Genomic DNA, 15,919 nt, shown 5'->3' with positions numbered 1-15,919 from the left:
CAGCATCACTCACATTATCCTTGAGTAGTGTCAAACCGGACAATGGACTCTGCAAACGCGGTATACCCATTCCTATACCCGGTTATTAGTAGTACCAGAACAACTGTACTACCAGTATCGGGCGTCAAGGTTCAAACCTACGAAGAGTCCACATATGAAAAGTGAATGAATGACAATGGGAGGATTGGAAGAAATAGTCGCGTTAAGGTGAGGATCGAAGATCATTGGTGGCACAACGGTATTGCCACACACGCGATGTCAAGAGGAAGGAATGAGAGAAGTAAGCAGTGTATATTCTCTGGCAATGAAGAAAGCAGATTATCTCACCGTGACTGCAGTTCTGCCAGAAGACGTCCAAGAGCCTTGGGTTGACGCCGTGTCTGATCCGTCTACTCCTTTCACTGGCAAGCTCCGCCCAAAACCAATGCGGAGGATCGATTCGTGGTCAGCGCAATTTTCCGCCTTCATCTTCCCTGTGGTCTGTGCACCTAAACGTTCTGCGCACTTGATCTCTCTGGACTGTGGCTACACTCTTCGACAAATGGACCGTGGCTACACAGCACAACCTGCATCTTCACGTTATCGACCCTTTACGACACACACTGCGGTCTCTCTGGTCTCCCCATTCAAACTTCCTTTTGTCTGCAGGTCTGGGCATGCTGGACGGGCATTTCTCGCCTCCCCCGACATCTAATCCTCTAGGAACTACTCACTTGGCGACCTGTCCCTACCGTATACGTACCCATCGGGCTGGGATACCGTACGTTGTCATGATCATGCGACGCTGCAGCTCTGAAACAGTCGGCCATCCCGCCCCCGTCCCAGGGCGCTGTGACTTTGTGACACAGCACTTACAAACGCTCTACGGCATCTTGACCAAATATTACCCAACTATCAGGCACCCATGGTCTTTTTCTGCAGTTTTGCCGCAGCACCTAGTCTCGTCCGTTTCGTTAACCTTTGATCTTGGGCTGAGCTGTGTTGCGTCAGGTTGCCGCTATGTGCAGGAGAACGTCGCGGTGCTACCGTTGGCGATACTAGGGATTGTGATGGTGGTTACTTGTGTCTGAAATGGAACGTAAGTTCGTCGATAGGCGCTCGAGAGTGCTGCTCTGGTTTAGCTGAGGCAATTTCTTGGTGGGTACGGACGGGGCTGTTACCAGCGCTCATTTTTGCATTTCTTGTGCGCGGAGGGAGTTGTTTCTAATACACTCCCAATCTCTAGGTGTGCCGTTAACGTACTCTTAGGGAGGTTACAACCGACGTTGGAGGGGCTGGAGGGTTTCATGTCCATGTGCTGCTCGGTGCTACTGCTATTAGGGCTTGGAGCGTAGAAACTTGAGCGTACCTTACGTTCAACAGCAAAGGGTTTAAAAGGCGTCGTGAATTGGAGGTTGGTCTCTCAACAAGTTTCCTTCTCTCACTCTTACATCCTCTTCTTTCGTATTTAATCACCTCGCTTATTTAACACTTGCATCTTTGCTCTATTCGCTTGTCTACTTCGCTTCATATTATTGCAGCTTCAACGATGACCACCCGTTTACTCGCGTATCTCCAGCTCGGCATCGCGCTCTACCACTCGGGGGTTAGAGCCCAGGCTACACTCAACCCCACGGATACGATGATCATCAGCAACGCGCAAGTCAGTCCGGACGGCTTCGCTCGATCGTGCGTCTTCCCCTCCTCTCTATCCATCTACCCTACATGACTCGAACCTGATCTATCGTCGTTTTCAGGGCTGTCGTTGTCAATGGTGTCCACCCAGGCCCACTTCTTACAGGACAGAAGGTGCGAAAACATCATATTCCTCGTTCCAGTGTTGACCAAACCCTCGGTTTTCAGGACGATACCTTCGCCATTAATGTGGTCAATGAACTCAATGACCCGACGATGCTTCGTAGCACCAGTGTCGTATGTCTCCATGATCTGGTGTACCACGGATAGTACTCACGAACGACTCGACAGCACTGGCACGGTCTCTTCCAGAAGGGAACCAACTGGGCTGATGGCGCGGAAGGTGTCAACCAGTGTCCTATCAGTCCTGCCTCCCCCGAGAACACTGAGAATGCGTTTGAGTACCGTTTTACCCCTGCTGGACATGCTGGAACGTTCTGGTACCATTCGCACTTTGGTATGTATCTCGTTGTTTGCTCGTTGGTGGTAATTGGGAGTGTTCATGTGCTTTGACTATAGGTACGCAGTATTGCGATGGCTTGCGTGGTCCGATGGTCGTTTATGACCCCCAGGATCCATACTTGGGCGACTACGATGGTGCGTCGTTCTTTTCATATCCTCGAGACGAATCACTCATTTCTTCTACCTTCTAGTCGACAACGGTTAGTTCTGTCATTGGGCAAAAGTATACCTTGGAGCGCAGCACTAACCTCTCGCTTCTTTCATCCAGCCAGTACAGTCATCACCCTAGCGGACTGGTTCCACACCCCTGCTCCCTCCCTTCGCGCCCCTTTCCGCCCCGACGCCACTCTCATCAATGGGATCGGGCGAACTCCCGGAGGCGAGCAGGTCGACCTTGCCGTCGTCAATGTGGAGGCTGGGAAGAAGTATCGCTTCCGAGTGGTCTCTCTGGCCTGCGATGTCAACTTCCAGTTCTCAATTGACGGGCACAAGTTGACCATTATCGAAGCTGATGGGCAGTTGACTGATCGACTTGAAGTTGATAGGATCCAGATCTTCACTGGTGGGTGTTATTTCAAGCTTCGAGTCTTTTCCTCCAATGAACTAATCTTGTCGCCCTCTTCTGCAGGCCAACGATACTCCGTCATTCTCAACGCAAACCAGGAACCTGGCAACTACCGTATCCGCGCAATCCCCAACGCCGGAGTCCCAGGTCTGGTCGGTACAGTTGACGAGGGCGTCAACTCTGCCATCCTGCGCTACGCCGGCGCACCCATCGAGGAGCCCTCCTCCGACCCGCCCGCCAACCCCGTCGACCTGCGCGAATGGGAGCTCCACGCCTTCTCCGGACCAGGCTTTGACCCCTCTGCGCCAGGTACGCCGGAGATCGGGGCGGCGGATGTGGTGCTGCCGCTGCAGTTTACCTTTGTGGGGGGCAAGTTCCAGGTTAATGGGGTGGCGTATGAGAGTCCGGATGTGCCTACGCTTTTGCAGATTATGAGCGGTAGGAATCCTGGGGAGCTTATGCCCGAGGGGTCCGTGCATTATTTGCCTAGGAACCAGGTTGTGGAGGTGCAGATTCCGAGTGGGTCGATTAGTAATAGTGGACCTGTGAGTGGCTTTGTTGCGGAATGGTCAGGGTGCGGCTGTGATTTCTGATTCTTGTGTTTGTTCCTTTTTTTCTAGCATCCGTTCCATCTTCACGGCGTATGTTCTCTCTCTCTTTTTCGTTGCGGAGGACGGTCGGCTAAAAGACGGTTATTAGCATGCCTTCAGTGTTGTCCGCAGTGCGGGTAACAGCACCCCCAACTTTGTTAATCCTGTGAAGCGGGATGTTGTTAGTATCGGCGGTGCATCGGATTCAGTCACTATTCGATTCGTTACGGATAACCCTGGACCCTGGTTCTTCCACTGGTACGTGCCTAAGTGTTATCAACGTGAGAATGGTATCTTACTGTCTTTTCTCGGGTATGCGTTTGATAGCCACATTGAACCCCACTTGGTCGAGTACGTCTCTCGTCTCAATGTAGACTTTGCGGCGTAAGGATGCTGATGCAACGGGTTTTCAGTGGTCTTGCTATCGTCTTTGCCGAAGCTATGGAAGATACTGTGCAGGCCAACCCTCTCCCCGAAGATCGTGAGTACTGTTCTGTACTCCATGCTTTCAGTGGCAATCTTTGCTAACGGAGCCTTCCTCTTCCAACCATCCTGCGGCGGTTATCCCTTGACCTCCAACCCACTCCAACGAACCTCCTGGCTCGGTGGCCTTGCCGCTTCATGCAACCTACCACCAACTTCGGACATTTTCCATCCGTGGACGGTTTGCGACTTGAAGACCCGTGGAGGCGTCTCTGCGATATTCACAACAACCTTGACCCGTCTTTGACTACGGTTGAGCTTGTGAGGAGGTCGGAGCCTACTGGGTTTTCGGCCAAGTTTAAGGGGCAGTAGAGGGTGACTATTTTACCGTGAATCATCTTTATTGACTGCGGGGTCCGGGACTGTATTTCCGTTCCCATCCCAATTTACTCCTCTTCCCAATTCGCCCCTTCGCTAGTGCGATCGCATTCTTTCGTTTCGCGATACCTTCTTTCGCAGTCGCCTATCAAGGACGCCTTCTTTGTTATTACCGCCAGTTTTTGCGGCTTAATCTCGCGAACCCTGTTGTCCTGTTTATACTTATTCCTTGTAATGAATTTTCCTGTAATACCTGGTATCGAGGTCTGGAGTGCGGTCAGGTGGAGGGAGGAGGTTTAGAACGGTTTCGTACTACTATTGTTACAACGACTAGTACTTTGGAGGTTTTCCCTAGAACGACGTCGACTATCCAAATTGACAAATTTGTTTACTGATTACACAAATATTTACCCGCTTGCAAGTAGTCCAATTCGTCCATTCTCACGTTGAGTGCAGCAACCCACTGGCGCTGCTTTGCAGAAAAATCAGCGGTGAAATTGATCCTTTGCTCAAGGTGCCAGAGAGGCGATTCGGGACTAGGGGCATTAACGGCTCTTGAGTTTGTCCTTTGAAGTGGGGTCTTCGGCAGGGAGCGTGTAGAGGTCGAAACTTTGCTGGAAGCGTCGGGTCCTTGGTGGGGAGTCGAAGACTGGCTTCTTTCAGTGGGCTCGTAGGTCGCATCACGATTCCTATGAAAAATATTGATGCGGGAAGCGTCACGTCTCCAGATTTCCGCGTATGCACAGCGTGGTCCAACCGCTGAAACAGCGCCCAGCACCTGCAGCTTTGGATCATTCTGAAAGACGTGTGCGGCCTGGGCTACAAGCTGACGATAGACAGTATAGAACGCTCTTCTCCGATCAGCCTTTCTATACCATCCATTTCCCTTGTTCTCTACGAGCATGTCTACGCGAGAAGCAAGTATCTGCGAAGTCTGAGGATCGATGTAAGTCCGTCGGCGACAGAAATCGGGGATGCAGATTGCACGACGCTTTCGGTACTCCCTCGGCGGCATGCTAGCCTCTCGGAAGTGAGATGTATCCTAAAGCAAATGGAGTGAGCTTACTGGCACCTGGAGGTATCATTGAAGTAGAAATACCTCCAAGGACCTTTCCGCTCGAGAAGTCTCCGAGACAGGGGACGGCTCTGGGGACGCGGCAACTGAGAGCTGGTGCTGATCCTAATACATACTGACACGTTAGAAGGGCAGTAGCTCGTGTAGAGTGAACCCACCAAGTCTGCTGTGGATGCTCCTGGTGTTGGGGACGAACTGTCCCTGCGGGCATGAGCGAAAAGTTCGTGGGGATCAATGTCGTCGCTGCGATCATCGTCGTCGCTGTCATTATCGCCGTCGCCATCGCCATCGCCATCGCCGTCGCTATAATTATCGCCGTCGCCGTCGCCGTCGGTGTAATTATCGCCGTCGCTCTCGCCGCCGTCGCCATCGCGTCCGTAGCCAAATCGAAATCGCTCCTCGTCGTCTGGGTCGGCTTCGTAGTCATTCGCCTCTGCAGAGACGGCAGAGACGGGATCCTGGGGGAAGAGCATGGTGCCAGCACGGTAGTTTAACGAGGACTTATCCTTTTTTGTAAAGCTGAGGTCCTCGACGCGCGATAGCGACTGAAAAGCAAAAGAGTAGAACCCATACCACGGGGCTTCCAGATCCTGTCCATTGGCGTATTCGAAAGACGCTCTGGCGAGTAAAGCCTTCGCTTGGTCCCAAGGGTCTGCAATTCGAGGTGTTGGTACTGTCTTGTGCTTGGTCACAGTACCCGTGTCGCTCGTAGACGACGGCTTGGGGCTGACAACCTCCGAAGGAGTATCAGACGGCCCCGCCGGAGCATAAGAGTGAGGCTGCTCTGATGCCTGCGTGCTCATGTTGGCGCTGCCAGAAATGGATACCGGAGCTGTTGATAGCCGTTCGAGGCGGCGCTTGTACATATGAACAGAGTCCACAATTAATTTACAGCAACAAGAGGGCCTGAAAGAAGCAATCCTTTGTGACTCAGTCTGTACGTTGGAATTGCTATTTGAGCACAAGGTAACCTCCTGTTTTGTTTTTAATACAAGGTCGCTACAATCTCAAATCTTCTGTACCAATATGGAACTGTACATTGTGACGTCTGAATCCCTATTGTACTGCTACTACTTAGCTGGTCGGTGTGTGCGGCACTGTGCGCCTATGTCTACTGATTGTACTTCTCGGACAAACGAGTGGACGAATTGTACAAGGTAAGTACGGCTTCACCATTTTGTCGAATGTGTAGGGATCCGATCATCTTAGACTCCCCAACGAACCGACGTCACGTGGAATGCAGCGCTCGTATATCAGGGTGACCACGCCACTTGTCCACTGACGACAAGGACTCCTTGAAGGAGCCCTTCCCCTCCAAAATGGTACGCGGGTTTTAACATGTCAATTCTGCTGCCAACTGACTGGGAGTACAGCCAGATACGAGCATGAGCGCTAGAGAAAGAAAAACGAAGGAAAGGATACGCGTACTAGAGATAGACCACATTGAATGTGAAACCTGTCGCACCTCTGTCAGTCGTAACCTGTATATTCCGTTCCAACGACAATCCTCTGACGACACCCTTTCCTCCAAAGATCGTGGAACGCAAGATACCCCCCTGCCACTCCCCTTCGCTCCCTGGACTCGCCATCTGGAAGCCTCTCCCAGCAGACCATCAGTCCGCCCGCGGGCACTTTGTCTATGGCTTTCCCCTGCGAATGGACAAACTCGAACGCGTATCGGCTCGAATGGGCGACACCCGGAGCCTTAGATTCGACCTCGTCCAACAGGCCGTCCTCGTCTCCACCCGTCTAGAGGCCATGACCCAATGGAAACACGCACTGTACTTCGAGTACGGAAAGCCCGATGCACAAAGTGAGGAAGAGGGTATGGCGGAATACAACGATTTCTACAAGATGCGCGTGGTGCCCTTGTTGGCAATGGGGTGCACCGCGAGTAAGAAGCTGTATCATCGACGGCCGACGCCCGAGCAGATGGAGGTGTTCGAGGATTACCTTGGGGAGGCGAGGTGGTTTGAGACTCCTGAGACTAAAGGGAAGTATCCGCGGAGGTCGTTCAAGGGGGTTATCCCTGCATGTAGCTATGCACTTTAGAGCGTTGAATCTACCTGTAGTATGTATGTTGTTTCTTTGAATATTTAATCATCGAGTGCATGAACTCACCGCAAGCGGCAGTGGTCAGTCACCGATTCGAGCGACGCGACTCCTGGCAATTTGGGCCCTTTGTCTTACAATGGAAACCGCCGAATCGATAGGTGCTGCGAGGAGGAGAACGAGTAATATACTGCATAGGAATAGAAATTGGCATAACCGTGATCGATGTAGAGGGGAATAGACCAATTCCAATTCCCCTCCCAGGAAATTGCGAACAGAAGACAAATTCAGCCTATCTAATGCTCCCCCCTGCGAACGTTGTGCACTGGAAGAAAAGGAATCGCGTCCAACGTGAGGATCGAACCCTCGACCAATCACAGCACTGCCACAATCGTTTATGTCATTGCTAACGTCGTGCTTTGTCCATGTGCACTGACGACAAGGAGCTCTTCCCTTCCAATATGGTACGCAGGTTTACATATCAAATGTTTCTTCCCGTTGACGGAAACACAGACAGGTACAAGTGCGAACATTGTAGACAATGCGAAGAAAAGGACACCCGTACTAGATATAGAACACATCGAATGCGAAACCTGTCGCACGGCGGTGAGTCGTATCCAGTATATTCCGTTCCAACGACAACTCGCTGACGATACCCGTACTTCACACAGCTGTTGGAGCGCAAGACACCCCCGTGCCATTCCCCTTCGCTCCCTGGACTCGCCATCTGGAAGCCTCTCCCAACAAACCATCGGTCCGCCAGGGGGTACTTTGTCTACGGCTTCCCCCTGAGCATGGACAAACTCAAACGCGTAGCCAAACGCCTCGGCCACCGCGACCGCTCCAACCTCGTCCAACAATCCGTCCTCATCGCTGCCCGTCTAGAGATCATGACCCAATGGAAGCACGCGCTGTACTTCCAGTCCGGAAAGGCCGATGCGCAGAGTGAGGAAGAGGGGATGGCAGAATATAGCGGTTTCCATAAGATGCGCGTGGTCCCCTTGTTGGTTATGGGGTGTAGCGCGAGTAGGGAGCTGTATCATCGACGGCCGACGCCCGAACAGATGGAGGTGTTCGAGGATTATCTTGGGGAGGCGAGGTGGTTTGAGACTCCTGAGGCTAAAGACAAATATTCGCGGAGGGCGTTCACGGGGGTTATACCAGCATCCAGTTGTAATGCAATGGTTAAAACATAGTATGGTTCAAGCCGGTAAAGAAGTCTACTACAGCACGTACTAGGTACTTGTAAGCTTCCAGTGGTACCAAGGTTTCTTTTAATAATCCATCATCGAGTTCGGGAATGAGCCCCTCTGGCACACAGCGAGAGATACATAATGCGTTCATCGAGATTAGGAAAGGAAACCAGGGAGAGTGAGAAGCACAGTAACACCCAAACCACCCACAAACGCTCTACGCCGCAAATCCTCCCCTCCGCACCCAGCTCACCACTTTCGCGAAGTCGCTGGGGCCTGGCTTGATTCCTATCCAGGTCCTGTCGGACAGCGACTTGTGGGTGGTGGTGGAAGCACACAACTTGAACGTTTGAACATGTGGATTACATAACTAATTACCCCTTCAACTCGTCCAATCTCGCATCTGCTAGTGTCATTTATGCCGCTTGTCACCGACGACGAGGATCCCACCGCCGTTTCCGTCGAAAATGGTACGCATACTTACATGTTAGATGGTTTTGTGCATTGACTCAGAAATATGGCCAGTTACGAGCGCGAGCGCTGAAGGCAATTCAAAGAAAAGGAAACCCGTACTAGATATAGGACACATTGAATGCGAAACCTGTCGCACCGCGGTGAGTCGTGACCAGTATATTTCATTCTGACGACATCTCTCTGACCCATACTCCGCAGCTGTTGGAGGGAAGGACACCACCCTGCCACTCTCCCTCACTCCCTGGACTCGCAACCTGGAAGCCTCTCCCAGCAGACCACAAGTCCTCCCCGGGCTACTTTGTGTACGGCTTCCCCCTGCGAATGGACAAGCTCAAACGCGTAGCCAAACGCCTCGGCCACCGCGACCGCTTCAGCCTCGTCCAACAATCCGTCCTCATCGCCACCCGTCTAGAGATCATGACCCAATGGAAGCACGCGATGTACTTCCAGTACGGAAAGGCCGATGCACAAAGCGAGGAAGAGGATATGGCGGTTTACGAGGATTTCTACAAGATGCGAGTGGTTCCCATTTTAGCGATGGGATGTACCGCGAGTAGGAAACTTTACCATCGACGACCGACGCCGGAGCAGATGAGAGTGTTGGAGGACTATCTTGGAGAGGCGAGGTGGTTTGAGACACCTGAGACCAAAGAGAAATATCCGGCTTCGTCATTCACGGGGGTGATACCAGCATCCAGTTATAAAGAAATCGTTAGAACATATGGTTAGCGCCGGTAACAATGTCTGTTACAGTAGGTACTCCAGCTCAGATAAATGACTAGCATTTCGCTTCTTTGAATAGGTTTGAATCAATCATCTCGAGTTTGTGAATGGGCCTCAGGCGCGCAGCGAAGGATAATACGTTTGTCGAGAGTAGTAACCAGGCAGAGCAAAGAAGCATCTCATAGGCGTCACTCGGAGCCCCCTGGCGATCTCTTGCCCATCAGTACCAAGGAGGAAGTGGACGCGTATCCTCAGGTCCAGCGCCTCTAGATGGAAAGGTTAACCAGTACTTCTCGTCATATTCGTCGGTTCCCAGAGAAAGCAATTAGTCATGAAAAACTATCGAGGAGATGGACTTACCTCCGGGTGAGCAATTCAAAAATGGAGGTGGAGTAGCCACCGAGATCGCGAGACAGACGAACTCACAGGTTGGGAAACCGCAGCATCCATACTTTGGGACCCGAGTTGGCGGCAGGACTATGTACTCGTTACTTTAAATAAGAGGAGATAGTCAGAACTCGGTAAGTATTGCATGAACGATCCTGCAAACCCCTCTTTAAGCGCCCATGAGAACCGGATCAAACGGCTTCCGGATTCCGGTTTGGCCCCCCTGAACCACGCGGTGCACGCCTGTCGCGAATGTTGCTCTCCTCTCCGAACGTCCATCATCCTCAATCTTTTTGGACGTCCATCTACCCAACTTCACAGCCAATTCTGTTAGACCGGTGATGTCAGACACGAAATACAAGGATGAATTGTCGACAGCTTTCCCTGGTGCTCGACCACACCTGCAGCAACTTGAACAACGCTCGAGTGGAAAGACGTTCAAAGTGTTGCTGGCGGCCGTAGTTTTGTCAATCGCGAGTCTCTACTGTGTTCCAAGGACTGATGTGGATGCTGTTGAAGCTCCATTCCAGTTCAATGTGACGAAACCGCTGCCCTCTTCGGCGTATGCTCTCTGTTCAGCTCGAGGCCCTCACAATGACCCGCAGAAGTCTATCTACACCGTAGACGATGAACGTCCTCGGGTCGAGTGTCTCCTCGTTGCAAACGACGAAATAATGGAGACGGGGAGCTTGGGTATGTTCGTCTCACATCGTGGTCATCTCTTTGTGGTCATCCCTTAACGCCATCTCGCAGAGCGTGTCAAAGCCCGCTATTCGACGACATCCGGCGGGGGAGACTCTCTAAAAGTTGTTCGCATACCACCTGGGTCTATAGTTGTGCCAGGGTTATCAGGTTTGGTCACACCATGCTTTTTTGAATAGCAATAACGAACGTGGAGCAAGATTCGCATTGTCACATCCTCGAGTACGGTTTTAGTCGTCAGATCCCCCTCGACCAGGCGAAGAACGTCCAAGGTGAGCTTCCTGTACATACTTTCATGAGTACATCCCCGGTCCGAACAAACTTATAGATGCTGTTAACCGCGTGGCGGAGTATGTCCTATCCAATCCGGATATCGCAAATGACCCCAACCATGTCATCGAAGGATGGGGCTGGGACCATGAGTCCTGGGACGATCCAAAGTTTCCAACTGCCGTATGTGCCGTAAAAGGAGACGATGATTGTTAGGCTAACTCTTCGACAGGCTGACTTGTCTTCTCATCCAGTCCTTGCAAACAGACAGACTATTCTAGCGAGCAAGGACGGTCACGCTAGTTGGGTATCAACCGCGACTCTCCTCGCCAATGGCCCGTACCCTCGCGACATCGATGGCGGTATTATCGTCAGAGATAAAGCTACAGGAAAACCTACAGGTACGACAGTCTTTATTGCAAATGTTTCCTGTCAATTCACCGTTACAGGCGTCTTCATTGATACTGCGCAATCCTTGATTGCACCTCCACCAATCACCCCCAAGATTCAACGACAGCGTTTTACCAACACCGTCAACGATGTTTTGAGTGTCGGTCTCACCAGTTTGCATGACGCGGGCTTCAAACCCGAGTCTCTCGAGTTCTTTTCTAGGTACGCCACCCCGTCCTTGACATCCGACGAAAGGTGTTGATGCACCGCCAGGCAGGCGAAGAACGGCGGCTTACCAGTAGGCTCAACAACTCTCCTTCGAGTTCCCCACTCATACAACAGACGTAGATCAGGATATACGGAATGACGTGGTTCAACGCTTCATCCATTCCGTCCGACCCTTCGGCCTACTGGGGGGATAGGACCCAGAAGATTCGTGATTCGGACGGACAGCAAAGGTTCAGCGTTAGGAGCGTCAAGATCTTTGGGGACGGTGCGTCTATAGCCCAGACTGGTACCACTGTTCTGAATATTCTATTACAGGTGCCCTCAGAACTGCTGGTGCTGCTGTATGTCTCCCGGAGTCGTCGCTATCATATCATCCTAACGACTGTCGCTATAGTTGTACGAGCCCTATTCAGACGATCCATCCACCTCGGGTCAAATGAGGTTCACCCCCGAAGTTCTGAACGAGATTATTCCCAAGTTCTTGAAGGACGGATGGCAAGTTGTAAGTACCGTGTCCACTTTCATCTCACTAGTTAGTCTTGCTCACAATGATAGAATGTCCACGCCATCGGCGACCGGGCAAATGGGGTGGTGTTGGACGCCTTCGAAGTCGCGTTGAAAGAAATGGGTCTGGACAGCTTCGCAGACAGTCAAGTGCGACCTCGGTTGGAGCATGCTCAAATCATTGCAGAGAAAGATGTGAAGCGATTGGGAAGGATGGGAGGTGGGCCTGTTTTCTTCAAGTTCCAGGGTATCTCACCTCCTCACTTCCTTACCTCCCCTCACAGTCATCGCAAGCGTGCAACCCACTCACGCGTAAGTATCGGGTGACCTCAACCGTCTTCCTATAACTAACCATCCATCACCTTAGGATAAGTGACATGTGGTACGGAGAGGACAGATTGGTGAGTGACACGATCTCCCTATGTTCCTCGTTTCTCTTTTTGTTTGTATTGGTCCCTTCTCCCGAGCCCGGTGGTCAGGCCAAGTAACCGTCCTCTACCTGAAAGGACCCATTTGGTTGTCACCGAGTGCCTGCCTTTTGCGGTTCAGGAGACGAACGGTATCCTCATCGGACGTTGAATGCTCCTATTCTTGGCTGACCCTCTTGGAGGGGGGATCGCCGCCACGTTTTGACCCTCTCGGGGCCGAGTCTTTGGCTGCGTCCAAAGGCAACCGAGGATTGTTGGGTTTCTCGTTCTCTCAGTGATTCTGAATATATCGGTGATGACAAGGACAACGGGTTCCGACCATTGACCGCGCAACTCGGTCACACCCACTGTTTATCCCATATCGCTGTATCACAATCAACCCGTATCCTTTTCATTTCGCACCCTTTTTATGAGACCCGGCACAACGTATACGACGGCTAACCACGTTTGTTTGGGATCGCCTCTAGGGTCCGGACCGGGTGAAGCAACTATACCCATTCCAGAGTATTCTAGCTGCAGGAGCCCGCCTTACTCTCGGGTCAGACTTTCCAGTCGAGGATGTCAACCCCCTGGCGGGGTTCTATTCTGCCATCACGAGACTCTCGTTTGACGGGAAGAGTCCTCATGGACCCGGTGGATGGCAAGTTCTCCCCCTTCCCCCCTGTCTCTGCACGTCGTCGATTTTTAATCGCGGTTTCTTTTAGGTTCCCGGAGCAACGCCTCACCCGACTCCAGGCCTTGCGCGGGATGACGATTGAACCTGCCTATGCATCTTTCACTGAGAAGAGGTTGGGATCGTTGGAACCTGGCAAGAAGGCGGACTTTGTGGTTCTCTCGCAGGATATCATGAAGGTTCCGGTCGACAAGATTTTAGAGACCAAGGTTCTCGCCACCGTTATAGACGGCAAGGTTGTTTACGGCGGAGTGTAATGTTGGATGTACAGACACTAGAAGACAGGTTCACATCTTGATATTTCAACCAACTCTACTGATTTTCATTTTGGAGAGACGTGAAAGACATGACATTTCATTGACTAGTACAAGAGAGATCGTGGCATCATACAAAGACCGTTCGTTATTACAACAGGCCTTTAGGGTGGCAAACGGAAGATTGAAATTATGTTAAAGGTAGACAATTCACTTCAAACTTGGGCAGAGGCTTCCTTCACCTTGTCGGTAGAGTTGACGGATCCGCTATCGCTCGAACGACCATCCTGACTCTGCCCAGAGCCGAGGTTGAGAATGGGGAAGAAGTGGCTGACGAACACGAGGGCGTTGGCTCCGAGGAGAGAAACGAGGACCTATAAGAATGGTTCCGATTAAAATACTTAGCATCCGCCTAACCGATCAAATGACCGCGGAGGCGACGTACATGGAGGTTACCAGTGGTGTTGAGAGCCTTGTAGTGCGCAATAGCACCAGTCTTCTCAGCCCTGGTAAGGTTGTAGGCGTGACCGATGTCGAGAGCGGTCAAGGCGGCACCGGTGACGACGCAGGTGATGATGAAGTTGCGGAGGGCGACGGAGGGCTTCAGGCGGTAGAGCAGGTACCCGGGCCAAGCCATCAACCAAGCGGTTGAGATGAGCTCGACTAAAGTCACTGTGAGCTTTTACCGCCATTTTTTGGTTTGGAATGTGGAAACTTACAGGTGAGGGAGATGGCGGTCGTCTTCCTGGGGATCTCGCAGACAAGGTTGCTTGGGACGGGGACGCCGCACATGAATGTGATGGCGAGGAGATGTGCAACCCAGAAGAGGAGGAAGACGATGGCGGAAATCTGAGTGATCAGACGATTCATGCCATTGGGGAGGATGTAGACAATGGTCATGAGAATCGATGTTCGTGCCATCCTGTATTAGGATACCGTCAGCACAGATGAAGCCTACGAGTCAGTCCGATTCGCATATACTCACCAGAGGGTCGTGGGGCTCAACATGTACGAGGACCACGTAAAGTACGACTGGGCAGAGGCAGAGAATATTGCTGAAATGAGAGAGTTGGTACCAGTTCAGACCAGGTCCCCAGAAGGTACAACTTACATCGGTCGTACGTGCCCAGAATACAGTAGTTGCAGATGATGAGGATGGTTCCAAAGACAGCCATGAGTGCCCAGAAGTCATCCCACCACGTTCTCTTCGTCTTGATTCGCAATCCGAACCTGACCAAGGTCACGAATACAGTGAAGCTGTGGAGGAACACAAAGCCGGCTGCATTACACACAGTCCTAAATGAGCGCGGTCCTTCGAAACGCGATGGACTGAAATCGATACTCACCGAAGACTGGGTCGATGGCCATGGTGGAACGGGACACAAAGGTGCTCACATCCCATCGGACGTTGAGAGGGACATTTTATAGATAGCTACAAACGCCGGAAGCTCTTCTGTGGGTGCTTCTACTGTAGGCGTACCTACACCCGAGCTCGGAGGTGGGCGTTAGAATCTGTTAGAGTGCCGTAACAAATCCCACCTGCTGACCATGGTCACTCAATACGCAAAGTATAAGCTCCAAAGCCACGAGGCAGGCCGCAATCAACCTGCGCCCACTAATGTGCCTGAAGGCTGGATGATTGGTGCCTCAAATTGTGTATGTAGCAGCGTTTGCCGAGGTGTAGGACGGTGGTCACGACCCAAACCAGGAGGGTACATCTTGTATTACCCGTCATGTACGGACGATAGTTTCAGCCATGCACAAGGAAGTTGAAGAGAACCACTTGACCGCGGCATCTGGCGGGCCGCTTTGAAATCAGCGCCATCTCGCGTGGCCCGTGGACGATACGCCTGAGGGCGCCTAGAAGTTATCGTTCCTGTGGCACATCGCAAGTGGAGCCTCAGTCCAACGAGAACGGCGAGGTCTCAATTGATTCCTGACTCTCCCAACTCTCCAAATGGTGCGCTCTTTGTCTAGTCACCAATTCCTTTTGTTTCGGGGTCGCTGAGGGAGGTATGTTTGCGACTGGTCTGTATCGACGCCGATCATCGCCTTCCCACGTTTGAAGCGCCCACGATTGACTATGTAGTACTGTCGGGGGAGTTAACTGTTATGCGAGTTCTGAGTATTGCTATGAAACAATTAACCTGACTTTGAAGACCGGATAGACATGATATAGCCTCATTCTTCCACTTGTTTAGCGTCCCAATGGCAGTTTGGGACGCTGACCCCGGTGAGCGCATTCGAGTTGGATAGTACATACGAGCACGGACAGCGCCCAGCATTTCCGTAACGCAACTCAATGTGCTTAGATACAGTCGTTGGGAGGCATCAAAGCTTGTCCTCCGCCTGCTCCAGCCCTTCTCTCGAACGCCGACCCTGCATTCCAAAATTTCGAGACTATAAACTTGCTCCACCGACGTGAAACTACTCCATACTCACACAGCTATACTACATTTTTTCCTCACCGAGAA

General features: G+C 51.8%; 6 protein-coding genes across 6 annotated transcripts; 4 read left to right on the top strand and 2 right to left on the bottom strand.

The window, feature by feature from the left end:
* Positions 1-1,528: 1,528 nt before the first annotated feature.
* Positions 1,529-3,819, top strand: CC1G_09263 (laccase 6; the record flags this gene model as incomplete). The annotated part of the gene is made up of 11 exons (XM_001830946.2): positions 1,529-1,668; positions 1,737-1,788; positions 1,843-1,911; positions 1,966-2,131; positions 2,194-2,271; positions 2,405-2,698; positions 2,765-3,246; positions 3,322-3,342; positions 3,401-3,549; positions 3,619-3,642; positions 3,705-3,819. The coding sequence occupies 11 exons, from the start codon at positions 1,529-1,531 to the stop codon at positions 3,817-3,819; spliced, it is 1,590 nt and encodes a 529-aa protein (XP_001830998.2).
* Positions 3,820-4,480: 661 nt separating this feature from the next.
* Positions 4,481-5,970, bottom strand: CC1G_09262 (hypothetical protein; the record flags this gene model as incomplete). The annotated part of the gene is made up of 3 exons (XM_001830945.2): positions 4,481-5,134; positions 5,192-5,272; positions 5,326-5,970. The coding sequence occupies 3 exons, from the start codon at positions 5,968-5,970 to the stop codon at positions 4,481-4,483; spliced, it is 1,380 nt and encodes a 459-aa protein (XP_001830997.2).
* Positions 5,971-6,445: 475 nt separating this feature from the next.
* Positions 6,446-7,283, top strand: CC1G_09261 (hypothetical protein). The gene is made up of 3 exons (XM_001830944.2): positions 6,446-6,489; positions 6,541-6,636; positions 6,701-7,283. Exons 1-3 carry the CDS (start codon positions 6,487-6,489, stop codon positions 7,217-7,219), a joined length of 618 nt encoding a protein of 205 aa, XP_001830996.2. The 5' UTR covers positions 6,446-6,486; the 3' UTR covers positions 7,220-7,283.
* Positions 7,284-7,644: 361 nt separating this feature from the next.
* Positions 7,645-9,615, top strand: CC1G_09260 (hypothetical protein; the record flags this gene model as incomplete). The annotated part of the gene is made up of 6 exons (XM_001830943.1): positions 7,645-7,683; positions 7,733-7,825; positions 7,891-8,392; positions 8,823-8,882; positions 8,938-9,026; positions 9,085-9,615. 6 exons carry the CDS (start codon positions 7,645-7,647, stop codon positions 9,613-9,615), a joined length of 1,314 nt encoding a protein of 437 aa, XP_001830995.1.
* Positions 9,616-10,337: 722 nt separating this feature from the next.
* On the top strand, positions 10,338-13,448 carry CC1G_09259 (hypothetical protein; the record flags this gene model as incomplete). The annotated part of the gene is made up of 13 exons (XM_001830942.2): positions 10,338-10,689; positions 10,878-10,970; positions 11,027-11,151; positions 11,201-11,369; positions 11,418-11,580; positions 11,632-11,656; positions 11,707-11,851; positions 11,902-11,927; positions 11,981-12,088; positions 12,142-12,310; positions 12,375-12,402; positions 12,458-12,491; positions 13,254-13,448. 13 exons carry the CDS (start codon positions 10,338-10,340, stop codon positions 13,446-13,448), a joined length of 1,632 nt encoding a protein of 543 aa, XP_001830994.2.
* A 212-nt stretch (positions 13,449-13,660) lies between these two features.
* CC1G_09258 (hypothetical protein) lies at positions 13,661-14,813 on the bottom strand (the record flags this gene model as incomplete). Its single annotated transcript, XM_001830941.1, has 6 exons — positions 13,661-13,819; positions 13,891-14,108; positions 14,165-14,367; positions 14,431-14,500; positions 14,557-14,724; positions 14,792-14,813. The coding sequence occupies 6 exons, from the start codon at positions 14,811-14,813 to the stop codon at positions 13,661-13,663; spliced, it is 840 nt and encodes a 279-aa protein (XP_001830993.1).
* Between the last annotated feature and the right edge of the window lie 1,106 nt (positions 14,814-15,919).

The sequence above is a fragment of the Coprinopsis cinerea genome, assembly GCF_000182895.1.
Source record: "Coprinopsis cinerea okayama7#130 chromosome 3 map unlocalized cont3.3, whole genome shotgun sequence".
Lineage (NCBI taxonomy): Eukaryota > Fungi > Basidiomycota > Agaricomycetes > Agaricales > Psathyrellaceae > Coprinopsis > Coprinopsis cinerea.
Note: the sequence above shows the minus strand (reverse complement) of the source record. Positions and strands in the feature narration are given on the sequence as shown.

What these genes read in the sequence shown, in the direction of transcription:
- CC1G_09261 (XM_001830944.2), top strand. An exon ending in GTGAAACCTGTCGCACCTCT is followed by an intron (nt 6,637 to 6,700) that starts GTCAGTCGTAAC and finishes TTTCCTCCAAAG; the next exon opens with ATCGTGGAACGCAAGATACC.